This window comes from Liolophura sinensis, chromosome 6 (genome assembly GCF_032854445.1).
Source record: "Liolophura sinensis isolate JHLJ2023 chromosome 6, CUHK_Ljap_v2, whole genome shotgun sequence".
Lineage (NCBI taxonomy): Eukaryota > Metazoa > Mollusca > Polyplacophora > Chitonida > Chitonidae > Liolophura > Liolophura sinensis.
This window is the reverse complement of record NC_088300.1, coordinates 32,286,339-32,307,842: the sequence shown is the minus strand read 5'-3', so window position 1 is coordinate 32,307,842 and position 21,504 is coordinate 32,286,339. Positions and strand designations below refer to the sequence as shown.

The 21,504-nt window shown below is 38.8% G+C and overlaps 1 protein-coding gene across 1 annotated transcript; it reads right to left on the bottom strand.

Annotated features, from left to right (window-relative positions):
• Positions 1–4,065: 4,065 nt before the first annotated feature.
• LOC135467100 (uncharacterized) lies at positions 4,066–21,291 on the bottom strand. The gene is made up of 12 exons (XM_064744860.1): positions 21,131–21,291; positions 19,680–19,783; positions 19,109–19,248; positions 17,860–18,038; positions 15,986–16,071; positions 14,979–15,152; positions 13,513–13,602; positions 11,920–11,999; positions 10,131–10,266; positions 6,787–6,912; positions 5,769–5,906; positions 4,066–4,873 (listed from the first exon to the last, which is right to left on the bottom strand). Exons 1-12 carry the CDS (start codon positions 21,289–21,291, stop codon positions 4,077–4,079), a joined length of 2,211 nt encoding a protein of 736 aa, XP_064600930.1. The 3' UTR covers positions 4,066–4,076.
• Between the last annotated feature and the right edge of the window lie 213 nt (positions 21,292–21,504).

Genomic DNA, 21,504 nt, shown 5'->3' with positions numbered 1-21,504 from the left:
GGGCTGTGTTTTCCCAGAAGTGGAAAAGATCTAAATTTAGCTCTTTCGAGGGAAACCCCCTTACCGTCCGTTACGTTGATTATACTTCCTGTGCGCTTTGGTTGGTTGTTCAACGTCAGCTGACAACACGTCATTAGAAACTGAAACTTTGGGGGTTATGAATGCGAAATGTGACATGCGTACGCCAAGTTCACACAGCAGACACATGTATGCACTGACATTTGCGAGGTTTATTGATTTGTTAGAATGAACGAGTAATTAGCTGTATTGATAAATTTCTAAATCGTTTTAATGCACAAAAGGAGACAACTTAGAATTACTCACAGTTCATGTTACAGTAAATTAAAAATTAATGCTGACAAACGCTTAGAACATACATCCTTATCGAAATAGTAATTCTGTAAGACGGATCGAAAGCTAGAAACCACGTGATCTCCTTTGCAACAAACTGCGTGGATTAAGAAAACGGTTCTCCCACCGTTATTGCATAGGAAAATGCCTATTTTTGAATAGCTGTCAGCGATCTTGTATCCGTTGGTTTTGTATAAATTTCAGCTTTCCAGATAGCCTGAGTGTTTTTGCAGAGCTTTCGTGACGTTATTTTGTACAACTAGGCTAAAAGTGACCTTTTCCCCACTGCTGTAATATTGGGCGGCCATTTTGTATTAGGTACGAACGGGTGGTCACGTGACCCTCAACTTCCGACCCATCTTACTGAATCGGTTGTAAGATTAAGGGTATCCGGATTTCGCATTTGTCCGAAAATGTGCAGACCTGCACTTGACTGTATCTCTGTATCTATTTTACACAGAACAACAACCAACCCATCAAAATAAGCCTCAGAACACACCATATCAAGACTATACACTGATTAAATCCTTTATTCATAGTTTTGCAGTGATGTCATAGCTACTCTGAGCCAATCATCAGTACACTCTTTAGTCACGTGAGTATTAGAGGTGAAAACAAAGCAAATTTAACCCAGGTGAGATACACATTGGAAATCGGCAAAAATCAGCATTTCACCCATATTGCTCCATGGTATTTATCACCTCCTGCTTCTTGCGAGAAACCAAAGTGCTCGGAACTATGAATGGCATGGACAAGAACATGCAGAACTTCCTAAATGTTAAAGTGAATGATGCAGACTACAACAGAAAACAAGTCTTGTGCATGCCACTAGGGCAGCCTGCCCATATTTCTGACAACAATAGGGTCAAATTCATCTTCCAAAGTTTACGGTTTATGTTGGTTACATTTCTTTAGCTGTTTAATGATATAAAATATGATATTTTCAAAAAGCACACGACTGGTGGGGTGCCCTGTATTAACACATGCATGTTGTTTTACATGATTTTGTTTATACACGTAAGTGAGAAATACTCAAGACCCGTACCCAAGAATATCATCGCTTATATAAGAGCAGCCAGCATTATCGTGGGAGGAACATATCTTTAATGTGACGTCATCATGATAAAATTGGCCGGGAAAGTAACATTTGACGTCAATACAGTGTCAAGGTCCATCTTTTTTGAGCCAAAGTATGATATGTCAATAGGCTGAGTAAGGTACCGGTATTGGATCTATATCACCTGGCTGGTGAACATAGGCCTAATCAGATTCCTGCTGCCAGGTGTTTGACACGACCCCACTGAAAAATGAAACCCACATTGACCTGTACCTGACCAGTAACCATCTGTATTTATTTAGTTATACTGATTTGGTTGGTATTTTAAGCTGTACTCAAGAATATTTCACTTACACATACGACAGGTGCCAGCATTGTGGTGGTAGGAAACCAAGGAAACCCACAACCACAGGCAGGTGCACCCTCTGTAAGTCAGTTTCAAGCTGCCATCATTCTTAACTGGTGTAATACTAGTGAATCATTATTCACACAAGGTTAGAAGAGGTAAAGATATTATATTCTGCTGGATACCAAGTCATATTGGTATCCATGGAAACACAGTCGCAGACAGGGAGGCGAAAGCTGCCCTAAATAAACCCATATCTAAGATAAAAATCCCTTATACTGACATGAAGTCCAATATTCTTAAATATATTCGTGGCCTTTGGCAGGGTGAATGGAACTTGCAGGTCCATAATAAACTGCATGCCATTCATCCGGTCATTGGCTATAATTCATATACATTTAATATGTCTCATAGAGACCAAGTCGTTTTAACCAGATGCCGTATTGGACATTCTCATCTGACACACAATTTCATCTTGGATGGGAGCAGTGCTTCCGAGTGTGTTGGATGTGATGCTCAATATGGCATCAAACATATTCTGGTTGACTGTGTAGACTTTGCCCATGTTCGGCAGAGATTCTACCAGTCAACTCTATATATGATTTATTTGACAGCATCGCTGGCGATGTTGTCATAAATTATTTGAAGGCCATTGGCCTATATCATAAAATATAAATTTTAATTGTCATAAATATCTATAGATAAACAGTTATATATATTTATACATGTACTATAACCCTGGTTTTCGAGTTTTAAATCTTATTTTTCTTTTATTCGATTTTAATCACGTCTGTACTTTTTGTTTTACTTTTGGTGTTCATATTATCATATCGAAAACCTTAACCGTCTCTTGCTTTCACCTTGTTCTCGCCACGGTATGGCTGAAATATTGCCGATGTGGCGTTAAGCCATAATCATTCATTGTTTTTTATTCACACAAGGCACAAATTGTACTGTATCTACGGAATGCTTTCCTCACACTTTATTTCAAGTCTGGATTTACAAATGTGTTTCAATGTTTCACATGTAAGTTCTTACCACAATAACTACAGTATTCATGGAGATATGCATGTAAATGCAAACTTAGTACAAACACAAAGGTTATTCACATTATTCTGATCATGCATTTTCAATGGGAAAAAAAGCTCTAATTTAGCGACATATTTTAAAAAATATGAACCATCTGAAATCTTTGCACGTTATTCAATATTGTCTATAAAATAAAATTACCGCAGCAGTACATATTTGTTTGAAAGCATTTCAATTTTTATAGCATTAATTATGAAGAGAAAATTAAAAATATATGAACAGACCAACAACTTCATCATCCAAGCCAAACTTGTCAAAGAACACAGATGTACATAAGTAGTTTAAAAAATGTATATGGTTTCAAAAAAAGAAAAGCATTAGTGAATTTTCACATGATAAAACCTGCTTAATTCAAATTAAAGCCATTTAATATGCTTCCATTTTCAGCCAAATTACACAAAAAATACAAAATAAACACTCTGAATGTGAGTGATACAAAATAAGCATCTGGATCTCATTCACCTATGACACCAAAAAAAAAAATACAATAGTGAATATAAAATAAACATATTTCATAGAATGTATATATTAAATATGAGAGAGCCAACACCACAGATTATGCAAATACTGGTACAAGTAAAAGCAATAATACAAAAAGCTGAATATACAACAAGATAATGGCACAGAATTAATCCCCTCCCAACTTATGGCACTATATTACTAAAGACACTCCATGTAAATTAATACAAGTATTTGATTGGTGTTTTTCGCCATACTCAAGAATATTTCACTTATACGACGGCGGCCAGCATTATGGTGGGAGGAAACCGGGCAGAGCCTGGGGGAAACCCACGACCATCCACAGGTTGCTGCCAGACCTTCCCACTTACGGCCGGAGAGGAAGCCAGCATGAGCTGGACTTGAACTCACAGCGACCGCATTGGTGAGGGGCTTCTGGGTCATTATGCTGCGCTAGCGTGCTAACCAACTGAGCCACGGAGGCCCCTTTAATACAAGTATGTATGCTATGATAAACCCAAACAACCACATCTTCTTCCAGGAAATAACCATCAGTTATTGTAAATTTTTCCAGATACATGTAAAGTATTATGCTTTTGGAATTGAGACAGCTTCACAATTTGGGACAATAAAAATAAAAACAGAAACAGACTTTTGAAATATCAGTATTAATAAAGCTGATGGCCATCCAGAGAGACAGTTGCACACCATGAGCTTTGGTTCAGTTATTAAAAAAAAAATGTTATGCTTTCAAAAAAAAAACAAAAAAAAACTTTAAAAAAAAATCTTTTCGTGATCCCATGTCAGTCCTGCTTTCTCTATTATTTCAAATAACTTGTCTAAGAGATCCTCAGGTATATACTCTACTAAATCAAATAAAGAGCCATGATATGTGCTTCTATTCCCAATTGCAATGGGAACTTCTTGTACAGGATTTACCTGGGATAGATCTGAGATCAATTCCATACATTCAGCTGAAAGATCTGTTCCATGAGCAGAGGTGTCTGCTTGGCCAGTGGCTTCCTGGTTGACCTGGCCTACTAAGGCCCTTCCCTCCAGTGTAAAGGCATGTTGTGTATCGTAAAACGGTGGATTTACATGAAGGTCCTCGTATCTTAAATCCTGACATTTATGACTTCCTTCTGATATATTATCTAAGGGACCTTGATCTGTATTTGTGTTTTTAGAATCATATTCTAATATAAAATCTTTCGGGTATTCCGGTATATGTCCACCACCGTTTGACTCGTCAACAATGGACATTTCGATGTGGTTGTTTTCTCCTAAATCACCAAGCCGTGTTACATGCTGAGAACGAGCTGAAGATGTGCTCAAATGGACGTTTGCAGATCCCCTATCTGCAGATTTCAAATTTTTCCCCACATCAAGAGGAACATCTGATCTTTTACAGATTTGTTCAGTATCAGAGTCATTCCCAGAAAAAAAAGTGAATGACTGCTGCATGCCTTGCTCTTTATCACCAGATCCACTTGATCCTTGGATGTCCTTAAAATGAGAATTGCCTGCAGAACTGTTGGGGGTATAACCAACTGCCTTCTCCAAGGGATGCCCTGGTGTGCATGAGAAAGAGAAAAATGCAGTAAAAATCTGAGGATTTAAAATGTGTTAGTTTTTTTAAGATTTAAGAGAAATGAATGTCAAGAAACTGGTCTACCAGTCTCACAAAGCAGTCGCAACATGCGCTCAATTATACGACAAACTCCATAGCCTGAAAGGTTTCCCAAAAATTGAGCACAATAGCTGGCACCTGCAGCTGAAATTCAATTTAACTGGACCTCTCTGTGTTTTATACCAAATGACGGAACTGTTTAAGTGATCAAATGATCAAACTGTTAAAGGAGTAGTATTATTTACTGGATTACATCACATACACTGTATCAACTTACAGAGAGCAGCACGATCACTGGTAGCAAGACCTTTCGCAATCTGTTTGCTTCTTAACTTGTCTATCGTATGTTCACGCATCTTGCCTAAAGAAAAGATGAGGACAGAAAAGTGCAAAGAATAGTTTACAGAACAGTTCCACGAGGATACACGATCAACCAACAGTGGAAACAGGATTTTCTGGGTTGAAGCCTTCAGCCTTGGTCTAATACCAGGGTCACACAAGCCTGTGTCTCTTTGGGTGTATTGATTTATTATGTATTTGATTGAGCTTTGATGTCATACTCAAGAATATTTCACCTACACGACAGTTGTCTCATTTATTTGCCGATGAAATGGTACAGAAGCTGAAGCACAATGAGCAAATTCCCCAAATCACTCTGTAGAATGCTAGATGTATTACTGTACATGTATATAACATTACAACAGAAGTTTGCAGAACGGTAGGACAAGGTCCAACTTTCCCCAAATCATCCTGTAGAATTAGGAAAACGTGTTTCCTCGATGAAACATACCATTCTGAAATGTGTAGGAAGTGTTAAAACAATCTGGCTAGTATACCTGGTTGGGATGAAGATCTGTTGTGTCCAGAGTCACTGTTTACCTGGGCTTTGTTTACAGGCAATGTCGTGGAACTGCTCTTAGAACCACTCAGCGAGTCGAATTTTGAGCCTGATGCCAATGAAACAGACAGCCATTCTGATATACAATACAGAGGAAAACAAAACAATTAGGATATATTTACAACCAGTGTTCGTTTTACATTTACATTTGCAGAAGAGAACAAGAGAAAAAGTGGGCAAAGCTAACTACATAATACCCCTGCTTTCCTTGAAAATGCATCAGTGAGATTTTCCCGTGCATTTAAGAATTTGATTGTAGATTTACGCCATTCTCAAGAATATGTCACTTACATAATGTTTGCCAGCATCATGGTGGGAGGAAACCCAGCAGAGTGCGGAGGAAACCCAGCAGAGTGCGGAGGAAACCCATGACCACCTGCAGGGTTTTTTTCTCCCATGAAAATGGGAGACAGCAGACTATTTATTTATTTATTTGACTGGTGGTGTACACCGTACAAGAATATTTCACTTATACGACAGCGGTCAGCATTATGGTGGGAGGAAATCGGGCACAGCACCGGGAAAACCCACGACCATCTGCAGGTTGCTAGCAGACCTTCCCATGTATGGCAGCAGGCTATGAGAGGGCTCCATGACAACTGATGTGTATTAAAAGCCATACATTAAAAGCAGTGTTTGGCATACCAATCAGAACAGAACACAGGATAATGAAAAAACTGCTAACAGACAAACTTGTGTTGACAACCATGTGTTATTGGTTGGTGATATAAATTTATTGCTGCTTTATACTGCACTCAAGAATATTTCACTTATATGACAGCGACCAACATTATGGTGGAAGCAAAGCTTGGAAGAAACCCTCGACCATCCGTAGGTTGCTGTCCACGCATGACTGGAGAGGAAGACAGCATGAACTGGACTTGAACTTACAGTAAACGCATTGGTGAGAGGCTCCTTGACCAGAAAGAATAAGGACAAATAGAATGCATGTATACCTGTACCACCATCTGTTACTCTCCTTGCATAAATGACATCAGTGTGAGTATTTACTGAAAATGTTTGGTTCCCAGTTCCACACTTAAGCTTTTTTCTTGCTCTTCTCGCCATGATGCCATACTCATCTGCTCAGAGAAAAAAAAAATATACATCAATCTGTGATGTTCCAAAAGTAAATGTAATACTGTTCCTTTCATGTTGAAACAGTTTTAATGATAGAGCAGACATTGTGATCAAAATAAATCTGAAAAACAAGCACTGACATTTTATATGTGCTTACAAGATGTTATCTAAAATCTCATATCCCGCTCCCATTTAGTACATGGAAGTTTGTTTTATATAAGGAGGAATGTGCCTGCATAAGGCTTTAATAGGCAACCATGAGATCCATAAAACAAAAAGACTTACAATCTTGAGTCACCCAACCCTGTTGCTGATAATCATACAGCATATCTGATAATCATAGGTATATCATTCAAGTATACTCAGAATCTTTTCTATCAAAATCAGGTGAAATAATGATTAGCTTGAGCCATTTTGGTCAAAGAACAAATAGTTTAAAAAACCATGATATCCTTAAAGGACAAGACAACCAGCCAAAACATATTTCAATTGATTCTCAAACTTTCTAAAAAGTGTTACACTTGATTATTTTAATAAGATTTCACTGAATAACATGTAGAACAAAATGACAATACTGGACAAATGGCTGGTGTGAGTTGAGGCAGCCATCTTGATAATTTTATCCAATCAAACACACTGCTATCAGTTTGCACAGCCTAAGCTGTGACGCTGCGATTACCCATTCACTCCAGGAAGTGACATATGGTAAGCAGTTTAGTCAGCAGTTTCTAAATAACAAATATCAGAGTCAGTGCAAAATTAATTTGGGAAGCCAAAGGTTTATGGGAATGAGAAGACGGCATCTCACCAGACAACACTTAATATGACTTAAAAATCTTACTTAATTTTTTTTCTCTGAATTCATTACAACTGAAGAATTTAAGTTTTGCTCCTTCGTCTCTCTGGCCTACAAGGGGTCCGTTTTTTATTATAAAATGCAGTAAAATTATTGAAATGCCGTGTTCTAGCCAAGGTGCTTTCTCTGACATTTGCGATAACTAGGTCATCACTAGGTCTTTCATCTAAGAAGCCAGAGCTACAAAATTGAAGCATAAAGTCCAGCGACAGTCGAATGCCTAGAAGAGCCTTATTGGTGCTTAAGTTTATTTCCATTTGTTTCAGAACTGAGTATGAATCTTGTACAACAATCCTATTGTAATTTTGTAAACATTTGAGATCAAAATCACCAGCACAACCCCTCCAGAGGCTACCACCTGTTCCAGGACTACCTCAGCCATGTAGCCCAAGACCTTGGTCTAAGTGTAGCTTATATATACTGATAGGCAGGCAAGTTGGCCACCCTTGTTATCTACATCTAACCCCATACTAACAGATCACAGGTGAAACCCTGGCCATGCATCTGCATCAACAGCAGGTCTATTGACATGACTGAAGCAGGGTCATTGAAGTTCCTTGTAAATGATAAAGTAGGCCTGCTGTATCAACAGTTCAAGCAGTGGCAAAAATATTCTTCCAGCATGTCCATTTTCCTAGAAAACAACATTTTTCACAACTTTTTTCTGTCATAGGCTACTGCTGTTTAGACTACCATACGGAAAATACCTTCGACATTAGAGAGCTGGAGTAAATGTTTTTACTGAAAATCTTTTGTTTAACACTGATTTTAAAACAACACACAAAATCAGGAATTCAATTATTTATAGTATTTACCACATATCCCCTTTGTGCTATTATGCTTTATATGTGTTCAAACCCCGATCTTAATACCTGAAGAACTTTTAACGACAGCATCCTGAAATTTTGTTTAACATTGCTTTCTTTGTACAGGTGAGCTAGAATGCGCAGATTATTTCTCTACAGTCGATAATTTTCTCACAATGTTTCAAAATATTGGTGACGATGGTGGCTGAAAAGGTTGATTTGATCTGATTTTATTCGTGTTTTACGCCGTACTCAAGAATGTTTCATTTTTACGGCAGCACCCAGCATTATGGTGGGAGGAAACCAGGCAGAGCCTGGGGAAAACCCACGACCATCCACAGGTTGCTGCCAAACCTTGCCACATACGGCTGAAAAGGTTGAAGAATTAGGGTAGTTAAGTATACTCGAAGATTAATACAGAATTTTAAAACGTTTGGTAGACCAAACGACAGGCATAAATCACAAGCTTCAGAGATTCATGGTCCTCCTATCACTAATTAGTTTCATAATTTCTTGTAAATTACAGAATAACATACATTGTAAAGCAGACAGACGGACAGACAGACAGGCATTTGGACAGCCAACATTTCAGGTATTGAAACATGCACAGCTCAGAAGGGACTGGTTTAGTCATTGTGACTTGTGAGCATCATGATCCTGCTGTTGACTGTTCACAAATTCCAGGCAGTTACAGAATTATATACATGTAGATGGACCAAATGGAAGTAAATATGAATACACATCAATTTAATAAATAAAAAATATGTGCCAACCACAAGAGAGTATTTAAACACACTTAATGTTGCTTGATTTTCAGGAGTCTCCTTTGTATTAGTTTTCAAGAGTAAATGTCACCAAGTTCTAGAAAACCTGACCCAAAGACATAAAAACAGGTGCACCGATGGAAGTGTGACTGGGGATTTAAACAAATGATCTCTCATTTTCTAGTCCACACTTTTACTTGAGCCGCAGGTCAAGGGTTAAAATTTCGACCCAGGGTTCAACTTTTCATACGCACTTCCCAACAGGCGGTTAATGATTTTGTCCCTTCAGTATTTATCAAATGGAAAGCCAGTCTCGTGCATATGCAAAGCTGAGCTAAGAAAAATCAGCATAGCTAGGTCGACCGCAGAGCGCTGGCATAGTGGCGTGGCATCACAATGATGCACCACGGAATGCAGAGTCACAGAGAAAAATGATATCAGCCTGTGCAGTAATATAGCTGCACAAGGTATAAATTTAGTGACACAAAGAAAAATGACGTCAGTCTGCGCAGTAATTCAGCTGTGTAGGGTTTAAATTTCATATACCCTTTGAGGGCATGGCCTTCAGCTCAGACTAGTGTCAACATTTTAACCGGACTACTCAGCCAATGGCAATCATGAATCACCGATGATGAAGGGACACACAAAAATATGCCTCCTCCCCACTGCACGGGCAAAAGGGTCATTCTGTTGTCATACATGTAATTTCCAGAAACCCGAAAATCTATAGAGCTTTGCAATGCAGGTCAGTGTTTGTTGCGAATGTGATATTATATCTGCATGAAGACACTTGCCGTGGTAAAAGGTAAATGGCACATGATCACTGTCAATTTGTCCACTCGCAGTTTGTCGGCGGACAAACACATCGACTTTGATTTCCTTCGAGTCTGACTGTCCATCATACACAGGGGTGAGGATATTCATCTTTTTCTGCACAAAAAATAGGTTAGGGAGATAAAATTCCATCAGGTATAACAGCTTTGTAAGTGAAATCCACCATTACCAGTCTATTGTTTCAGAACCCAGAAATCTGATTGACTGAACACCTACACCAACCTGTTTGCCAAAGTTGAAAACCCTGTGTGAAAGCTTCCATTTGTGTTACTCTAATTCCTCAAACTTTTCGCATATGAAAGAGCAACTTTCAGTGAGAATTACGTACCTTTTTAATTTGCTTTCACAGACAAAACTACATTGGAGGGGTTGACCAATTTCAGGACTTCACAAAAAGAAAAATTGATCAGTCTGTGCAGAATTATGTTAATAGAATACGCTTGAATAGACACTTAGCAAACATGCGAACAGGTTGAAGGTGATATGCAAATTGCACACATTTATTTTCACACTAAAAATAGACATAATATTTATGCTGTGTCATTCTGTTAACTGCATTTTAAAATACTACAATATTAACAAGTTTCACTTAAAGTTGGACAGTCTGCCTGTCTTTTCACATTTCGGCCACTTCTGGATAAACACTAACGAGCTAACATCTGGTTTGTCTGACAAGAATTGGGCTGACATCCACGGACTGAGGGTAGTACAAATGGAGAATTTGGCAATGCTTCCCAGTCCCCAGAAAATAAATTTTGTAACAAGGTCAAATGATACCAGCCTGTGTCACCAAGCAACTGGGTCATTAGATTGTCAGTTGCGAGAATAATTGGTCGCTCAACACCAATCAAAGTAGCAATTGAGCTAATGATTTCTGTTCACTGGTAAAAATAAAGCCAGCATGAATTACATTGAATGGGAATAGCAACTGGTAACTCACAGAAATGCCAATTTAAATTTTGTAAGGGTAGCCATCAACCTCTTTAAGGTACAGCATGCCGAGAGTCTCACGTTTCAAACAAGCAAGGACAAGCTTTCATTCTGGGAGTGAAAATCTGGACTTTCTTTTCTTTTTTGTTTGGCTTTATTTTGGGATAATCCTCGTCTGGGCATTTGTTTGAAGCAGGCCTGCTTCACAATAAGATCTGGTAAAGCCAGGATTTACCCCGAGGCAGCGGTTAGGAATGAATGAATGAATGAATACTTTGGGCTTAATGTCCTACTTAACAATTTTTCAGTCATATGATGATGAGGAGTCATTAGGCGTGACTACATATACTGTGTCTCCTTGTTGCAGGGTGAGTCCGTGCTGCTAAAGTGTTGCCGTCACTGAAGTATCATGCTGAAAACATGAGACGTCACACCCCACCCAGTCACATTATACTGACACTGGGCCAACCGGCCCTGTTTCCATGCTCTAACCTCTCAGTACTGAGCGTCATGTTAAGCCTCAACAAGTCTCCGGTATAGCCCGCTCCAGGTTTGATCGCAACATTTGTGAAATTTGATTTTCTTTACAGTTCTTTGTTGTGGATTGACAATAAAATGGTGTCAAAATGTGGAAATTTAAAGGCTCTCATAGTATTCACATAACAATAAAATAGTAACGTGTTTTTTGATACTTTTATTATTACTTTTCCCATACTGTGTAAATTCTGAGGCTTAGCCGGTTAGGTAGAATACCTAGGTAGAATTATCTTGGTATAAGATAATAAATTATCTTGGTATTATCATCGGAATGTATCTTACCGGTCCACAACACATATCTGCTGTCACCTTTACTTCAGCAGACCATCCAGTGTTTTCCTCAGAGAATACTACCACATCACCTGAAACCAAGGAAACACATTCAACGTGTCAAAGTCAGATGCAGTCAAAAGGTGACAATCTCACTATCACTTTGTTTCCTATCAAACATTACATAAGTCTGACATATATGCAGCTGTATATTTATTTATTTATTTGATTGGTGTTTTACACCATACTCAAGAATATTTCACTTCTACGACGGCGGCCAGCATTATGGTGCGTGGAATCCGGGCACAGCCCAGGGGAAACTCATGACCATCCGCAGGTTGCTGGCAAACCTTCCCACGTACGGCCAGAGAGGAAGTTAGCATGAGCTGGATTTGAACTCACAGCGACCGCATTGGTGAGAGACTCCTTGATGATTACGCTGCACTAACCAACTGAGCCACGGAGGCCCCCTGCAGCTGTATATGTTGCTGCAGCAGCGAAGTTAATTGCAAAATGCACACTTTCCCATACCAAATTCCTCAAAGTGCACGTTCCATTCTCTATGCCATCATTAGCAAATTTTTTACAAAGATTTTGAACACCAATTGTCACGATGATGAGGCAGAAAGTGATTTTACGAATAGAAACCCATCTTTATCTGCCTGTGTTTCTGCTATTTACTGTTCTGTTTTTCTATGTACAAAGTATTTATACATACACTATAAAATGGACAGGGTATGTAAATTTTGAAAAAACACAGCTTCGTAGATATGAATTCTCATTCAGTGAATTCAGTGAACCAGCAGCTGACCAATCCTTTGACTAATAACAGAGGGGGTGCCAATAATGAAAATGACCCAGTGCTATAGATCACAAAAGCCATTATGGTGAGAGGAAACCAGACAGAGCCCTGGGGAAACCCACTCACCACGGTGAGAGGCTCCTGGGTTAATATGCTGCACAAGCTCGCTAACCACTAGCCTTGGAAGACCCTGCTTTTTAAAAGTTTCTACACTTTGATATCCTCTCACAGTTTGATGAAACTCTCTCACTCACCAGAAATCCAGACAGATTTTGTATTCACACAGATAGGCAAACCTTGAAACTTGCTAACAAAAGCTATTTCAGTATTTATATATTTATCTTATTTGATTGATGTTTTTTTGCCATACTCAAGAATATTTCACTCATGTGACGGTGGCCAGCATTATGGAGGGAGGAAACTGGGCAGAACCCGAGGGAAAACCCATGTATGGCCGCTCAGGAAGCCACAGCTGGACTTGAGCTTACAGTGACCGCATTGGTGAGAGGCTTCTCGGTCACCATGTTGGCTTGCTGACCATCTCGGCTATTTCAGTATTATAACAAACTGCTAATAGTCACATAAGATGAACTTACACATGGAAATACTATAATCTGGCATATTTTGAAATCAGACCCTATGAGCTACCATGACAAAAAACATTAAATGTGAAATTATATTGCGCCTAAACTGCCACAAACATCCAGAAAGGAAATGTTACATGAGACAGACTTTGAAAGAAAATCTAACAGAAAACGGCACTCCGGGCAATCTCAATAACACCCGACATGTTATTAAATCACCTGTCTGAAAATTTATCCCCCAGACACCAACTTCTTTCCTCTCACTGCCTGGTGCAGAAGATGGGTGGATTTCCTCCATGACAATCTTTTCTAGAAACCGCAAAAAAAAAAAAAAAATTTTATTTATGCATTAACAAAATGAGTTCATGGATACTATATTATAATGATATTACTTCTTTATTAGTAAAACCACATACATCTTCGTACTGTATTTCACCTTAAGCCTGGATTTTGGCTTCATTCTGTTGGATTCATTTACCTTTGTACAGGGCCACTTAAAAGTTTTTTTTATCAGAAGCACCGAAGTGTTGGCATCAAAAGTATCATCTTAAGGCCTCATTGTGCACATTTAAATACCTAACTTTAGGTGAAATGCATTAAGTTATCCTATGCCTCAATCTGAAAATGACACCACATTTTTCTATAGGTATCCAGGCAGACATCTCTGGGTATGCCTATAGGTATCCAGGCAGATAGCTCTGGGTATGCCTATAGGTATCCAGGCAGATAGCTCTGGATATGCCTGTAGGTATCCAGGCAGATAGCTCTGGATATGCCTGTAGGTATCCAGGCAGACAGCTCTGGATATGCCTATAGGTATCCAGGCAGATAGCTCTGGATATGCCTGTAGGTATCCAGGCAGATAGCTCTGAATATGCCTATAGGTATCCAGGCAGATAGCTCTGGATATGCCTATAGGTATCCAGGCAGATAGCTCTGGATATGCCTGTAGGTATCCAGGCAGACAGCTCTGGATATGCCTATAGGTATCCAGGCAGATAGCTCTGGATATGCCTATAGGTATCCAGGCAGTTAGCTCTGGATTGTTGGGATCTATACATCACATTTGATGGAAAGTGCACGAGACTAGAATGAGATATCTATACATCACACTTGATGGAAAGTGCACAAGAACTGGTGTGTAATACCTATATATCCCATTTGATGGAAAGTGCATGAGAATTGGTCTGTGATATCTATACATCACATCTGATGGAAAGAGCACAAGAACTGCTGCTTGATGTCTATACATCACATCTGATGGAAAGTGCACGAAACTGCTGCTTGAAAATCAATATATAAATTTCTCTATACGGAATAGATTCTGACCATAAAGCAAGAATTTAAATTGGTGAGGCCTGACAAAATAATCACATTTATAATATTTCCTTTTAATCTAGACTTGTTTGGCATTTTTTTTTCCTCATGGGTATAAAAAAATTGCCTGCATGTGGCCCTGATGACAAATCCTGATCAATATATGTCTAATTATTTGATTGATGTTTTCTGCCATACATAAGGATATTTCACTTATACAACAGCGGCCAGTATTATGGTGGGAGGAAACTGGGCACAGTCTTTGGTGGGACAATCAATATAAAAACTTCCCAATATGGAAGAATGGACAAAGTTATTTAATGCACAATAAACAGTGGTAGATATGTTTCAGCATGAACTACAGATACCTGTCCTTTCTTTAGGCATCTTTGAAGTATCCATGATGGGATTAGAGTATAAAGGATCCAAAACCAGAAATGATTTGTCAGAAAACATCAGCTTCAGGCAGATGCAGAGCCTGACACCATTCATACCGGTCTTCAGTTGCAACTTATCATCTGTCTCAAAAATCTGATTTAGCTCTGAAACAAAACAGTACAAACTACTAGTTACTGCATTTCACTTCAAATTTGGTAGGTAAAAGTTAACTCTCACAAGCACTTAAAGACCTTAAAATGATACTTTTGCTGCTAACACTTAAATTATTCTGATGATAATAAAACTTCAGACCAAAAAACCCCTATAACATGGAGGAATCAATCAGAATGAAGGAAAATGTGTCACTTAGAAAAGTGCTAAACCTTAGGTGAAATATGGTCGCTGACATACTGATGCGGAAGATGACATTTTTTGATTAATAGACATTGGATTGGTGCATAACACCTTAGTCAAGAACATTTCACTTAATTCTAGTTGCAGTGTTAGGTCTGGAGTGTAGTAGCTGGACTAAACCACCCACAACTGTCGATATTTATGTACGACTTCTCAAGTACTGTTTACAGTTTAATGCCACAAAGGCTAAAAAAGTACACTGGTTGAAATTCATGTTTGTGAGTTCGGGAGTTCATGAGTTTCTAGGGCAAACCACCTACCTTTGACAAGTTACTAACAAACTTTCCTGTGTCCACAACATAAATATGTACACTAATATGCACATCATGACCCCAGTAAGTCTAAACCTGTTAATCGCCTTAATCACAGTACAGCTTGATCACATCTATCCTCTGATCTACCAGTTGACTTTTGTTTCTCTAGTTGTTATATTTAAGCTCTTAATGTTTTGATGTCATTCACTTGATAACGATGTTAGTAACTACATCAAAACATCCTGTTAAGACACCAAAAAGTTGCATATCTATAAGAGAGACTTCCCCAGTGTAAGAGAAGGGGAGATAATTCACTAAAATATACTTACGTCCACTTGAGTCATATGCAATCTTATCTCTCAGATTGTTTTCAACCTTTTTCCCTGAGCATTTTTCAATTTTTAATCTGGGAATCCTGTGCAAATAAAAAATTTTTTAGTTAGTTTCAATTTAACCATTCGTAGTCAGATAGACAAAAATGTGACAAACAAATCGTACATGTAAATTCTGTTTCCTGATGCTCTCACTGTACACAGGACAAGCTGACTTTCAGTCTTCACTTTCTGTGTACTGGTTACTTGTAGTACCTGTTTTATCTTTCACATAGGTGGCAACACCAGGGGAGAGGTTTGAAATCAAAGTCATCAAAATGTGATGAAATAATGTTTTTTTCTTCTACACACCAAATGACATTGGCTGAGTGGTTTTGCCCTGATCCCTCAACCTTTTCACATATGAAAGAAGAGCTTTCAGTGCAATTTATGCACATTTTAAATCTGAATTTGCCTCACAAGTATTCAACCAAAAGGTCCTGAAGCATATGCGCAACATTCGCAAAGTTCCCTATGATACCAACTTTAAATCAGTCAACGTACTCAGATAATTTTGAATAGTGATACATAAAGAGTACAGCATCTTAAACAGCATTGAGAAAAGGTTATGAATAATTTCATTAAACTAAGAGTCAGAAACGTTTGTCTGTTTGAAGTTCAATACCCTGTCCACAACAACATGAATTGCACCCAACAAGGAGTAAATCTGAGACATCTTATTGCTTCATGAGACCCTTTTCTTTCTCCACCATTCAAACTGACCACCAACTACAACTCTAGACTTGCTTGTCAACCTGTCGAGCTCTTTTTTTTTTTTAATGCCGGTCTTTGGCTGATAGTGTCAGGAGCGAGCCGTAAATCCTTCTTTTACGCGTGTAATCAGCTATGTTTGTTCACATATGAAGTTTAACGAGTGGTGTGTGCATGCTCCATTTCCACTTAATTCACAGTTCCCCATTTAATTATTTTTGCAGAATTTTCAGTTTTCGGTGTTTTGATTATTTTTAAACATTCACTTAACCTACAATGCTTGTGGTGGGATTAATGATAAGCTTGTGGCTTTCACTTCTTTAGAAAAATACCCGATAATCATGTCATTCTGTGATAATGCAACAATACCAAATATGGTTAGTTGAAAGAGACTGACAATATGGTTTGATTGTCAAGTATTGAGTTTCACTTACATTTACATGTTAAGAACTTCTTCCAAGCCCATGGGAAACAATATACATGTATAAGAATTCCTTGAATTCAGCAGAAAAAAACTTTAATGCTTGTGTCTGTCTGGAGACAGACAGTTTCAAAATAATATTGAAAAATAGGAAGGCCCTACGGCTTAACATCCACTGGTGTTCCATTGTTATATGTTGCATTTCTAAAACATCCTGAGGTTAAAAACTTAGATTTAGTGTTAAGGCTAAAAAAGAGCACGCCTGTAAGAGACACATGAATACAAAACTTCAGCCCAACAATTTAAAGTACATAAGGTACTGAAGTCATGGGTTTGGTAATTTACAGTAATTAATATGCACACAGAGTATCAGCAACAGAGTGAGTGAGTGCTTGGAGTTTAACATAGTACCCAACAATTTTTCAGTCATATGACGACCAAGGGTTATCCTTTGGGTTTATGTAATGTGCCTCCTTGTCGCAGGACGGATTTCCACCACTCTTTTATCTAGTGCTGCTCCACTGAGATGACTTACCGTCAAGTGAGCCTCCCCGCCCGAGCCATTATACTCATACAGGTCAACAAGTTATTGCACTATCCTCGTCATGCTGAATGCCAAACGAGGAAGCTCTACCAACTGTGCTATCCTAAATGAACATCACTGAGTAGTCCAGGTATTATTCAAAATTAAATTAGTTACCTGATTGGTTGGTTGCCACAGTGTTCCCTCCTGTACACTCCATCCAGCGTGCCTGTGCCAATCAAGGGGAATGGATGAGGCAAATACTGTCCAGGACCAGTTCTTTCATGTGCAGCTATGTTACAGGTATACATAGTCACCTCAATACTTCCTGGAATTGGTTCATTTCCACGCTGCAGCTGAAAATGACAAATGTATGTTTACTTATCTATGCACAGTACACGTGGATAACTGAGGCTTTACTCATATTAGATTTATAATAACACGGCAAAAGAAACATGTTTAAAAGTACAATGTATGATAGTACTGGTTGAGCCCATGCTGCCAAAGTGTTGCCGCCACTCAAATATCATGCCAAAGACACCGTGACACCTTACTCGGCCACAACATACTGAAAACGGGCCGATCAATTCTGTTTCCTTGTTATAGCCTTTCAGTGCTGAATCCCCTGCGAGGCAGAAACAATCACCATTTTTGAAGTCTGGTGTGAACCAACCCACATTTGATCCCAGGTCTCTTGACTCTGTAGAGTGACACACTGACATACTCAGCATTGTTGCAGTTTTATAAAGGTATTGAGTTTTGGGGATGGAGGATAACATATTACCAGTGGAAATTATTTGTTCAGGTTTGAGCCTATACTGTGTGTCAGGTCTCTTAAAGCAGGACATGCCTGGAGACTAGATTTGGCGAATGTGCAGAAAACCAGTCCCCAGTAAGGCTTACCGTCAAGCTATTCACATACAAAATCAGAGACGTATCAGACAATCATGACAGAAGTCTGCTGTCAAGATGTTCAGCAGATAACAAACTCCTAACAGATGAACTAATTACAAAACAGCTGAGAGAATCCAGACAAAAATTAATCTCAAGTAAGGTTTCATGTGATGATTTATTACCCACAATGGCCACAGTTAAGACCAATCCATAAAATTTTTGCCATGAATTAATGTGGAGACCAACTACCCAATGGATAAACTACCAGATGAGCAGTATGGCACAGGCAGGCAAAAAATAACACCAGTCCATATCCCAAATCTGAGACCAGTCCAAAACCTTCAGGCAAGATATCATGTGGTAACCAAATTCTGATGACAGTATACTCTCCTGCATTTATGTTTACAAATGCCCACTAACTGTGTATCAAAATTTTCCTTCAAACACAGGTTGATGACAATGACTTTCTGACAACACTATTAAATCAGTGTTCAGCTAAGGAGTAGAAAAAAAACATGAAGTTCATATTCACCTCAATTTCTATCCAGGCATCATCTCTAAGCAAAAGAGGTGCTGTTGTGAACCCTTTCTGGCTACAGGAGCAGTTGCCCTTTTTTGCCTCGCTTCTGTAACGCATAGGTTGGTCGCTTGGAGGCTGTTTCGTAATAACAGCTGAAAAGCAAAGAAAAACAAATCATCAGATTTATAGTTTCATAATCACATAAACTAACAATTAACATCCAAGACAAGCACATGTTGTGTGACAAAAATGAAATTATAGTCAATCTGGTATCACAAGAATTCCTATGTTTTCCTTACTACAGCTTTCAATGACTATGTTGCTTGCTATTTTTGCAAAAATACAGCAGCAAAGAACTTAATATCATAAACCAGCTCTAGAGCTCCAGATGGTCTGAGATGCATTATAAATGAATTCCAGGGAATAAAATAAGAAATTATAAAGATGTATAACAAGTTTGGGAGTCCCAATACAAATTATATAGATCAGCACATTCCAATTATTGGGATGGAGCCAAAGACAGTAGGTGTGGCTTTCGAAATGGGAAACAGTCAGGAAAGAACAGATTTGCATTCCAACTCACCTGTATACTTGGCTTGACGATCAGCATGATGTAGCCCATGTTGCACATCTACCATATCCCTCTCATCATCATTTGAAGACATGCTGAACATCGTACCTCTTTCACTGAAAACAACAGTGATACATAAGACATTTACATCTATCTTAAACGCACACAATATCCCGGTATTCTGGAGGTGGAGGTAATTATCTTTGTCGTCGTTTGACTGCGCCAAACAGCTCAATGGGAAGTCAGTGGTATTACTTTTGTTGCTAAGGATGGCGTTCTGTTTGTTCTTCACCTACAGGAGCATCTTGGAAATACACACGCCTTGTAGCTTGTATGTATGCATGGGCTTGAATATTGTACTTAAGATTATTTCACTCATATGACAATGATAAGTCATTAGGTGTGTGTACATATATTGTGTCTTCTTGTGGCAGAGTGAGTCCATGCTGGCAAAGTGAGTCCATGCTGGCAACGTGCTGCCACCACAGAAACATCATGCCGAGGACACCAGACATGACTTCGCCTTGCAGCTTGTGACACTGTCAGACAGCACATCTGTAATTATTTGTTGTCTACTTTTACACAATGGCAGTCAGGATCAAGGGTGGAGAAAATAAGAGTGCCTGCAGTAACACCACCCACAAACTCCCAGGTATTGCACCACGCACAACACCCCCAGACTTTAATCAGCTGTGGTGAGGCAATCTGGGGCCCCTATCACCCCCCACTCTGACACATGTAAAATGATACTTACACTTATCTATAATATATTATTTACGGTTTTATGGTATTATGACAAGTCCCGAAATATTTTTTAAAGTCTGACATGTCATACAGCCCTGAACAGTGAATTAAATAGAAGCAGGTAACATCAGACCTGCAGTCAGTGTATCTCCCGAATGATTTTAGATGCTCGATAAATTCCACCAAATAAACATAAAATACCTAAACAAACATAACATCCTGTAAAAAATGTTCAGCATGCTTACAGCTGTTAATATATAGACTGTCGAGACGTTGTTACTTGATGAATAACATTTATTGTACCCAGATCTGACATAAACTATGGAGGTCTACATGGCTATTAGACGTTAATAATAGTATGACTTTGTGTGCATGCTCATTACAGGGTAATCATAAAATCTGAACTTAATATGGAATTGATTACATATCGTAAAAATGGTAACCTTCAGTACACCTTAACTATGGAATTCTATATGAATGACGATCATATATTAAGTATGGTACGAAGTAACGTAGGACGAAGTGACTTGAAATTCTACAAAAAGAGCAGGTTTTTATGGGGATTCCCCATCTGTAAAAAATACTTCAGCACATGCACGTACCATGGATGTAAACTTGAGAGCAATATAACATGAATATTTTTCTAACCAAATCATTTTTTCATTGTGAAAAACAAAGAGTTATGTTTTGCAAGATGACCGAACGGCTACAGGCCTTACCAGAGGTTCAACGGGCGGAATTTGTATTCGCACCAATGCTCCTGGCTCTCAGGCTTGTTCGCTCCGTTAGCTCTCTCGCTCAATCTCGTCTGCCCCTCTTTTCCTAGTAGCACTGGGCAGCCGCCATCCATGAGCAGAACGTCCACGAGGAGAACGGACATCCATGAGCAGAACGGAACATGTAACTTGTTCGTTTACGAATAATTGGGCAAGGTACGAGACTACAGGCCTGTATGTTTATATAGGCCTATAGCCGAGCAGATAAATTCTCAACACTTTAAACCCCTTATTATCCGATGACACAGACATTACTGTAACCCTGAAGACCTTCTCTAATGTGTCATTGTTAATTAGTAACCTAATAATCCTCCATC

Coding starts and splice junctions, on each gene's coding strand:
- LOC135467100 (XM_064744860.1), bottom strand. CDS start 21,291: ATGTCCGTTCTCCTCGTGGACGTTCTGCTCATGGATGGCGGCTGCCCA. Junction 19,784..21,130: donor TTCCGCCCGTTGAACCTCTG/GTAAGGCCTGTA, acceptor TGTTGTTTTCAG/TGAAAGAGGTACGATGTTCA. Junction 19,249..19,679: donor TCGTCAAGCCAAGTATACAG/GTGAGTTGGAAT, acceptor TTTGCTTTTCAG/CTGTTATTACGAAACAGCCT.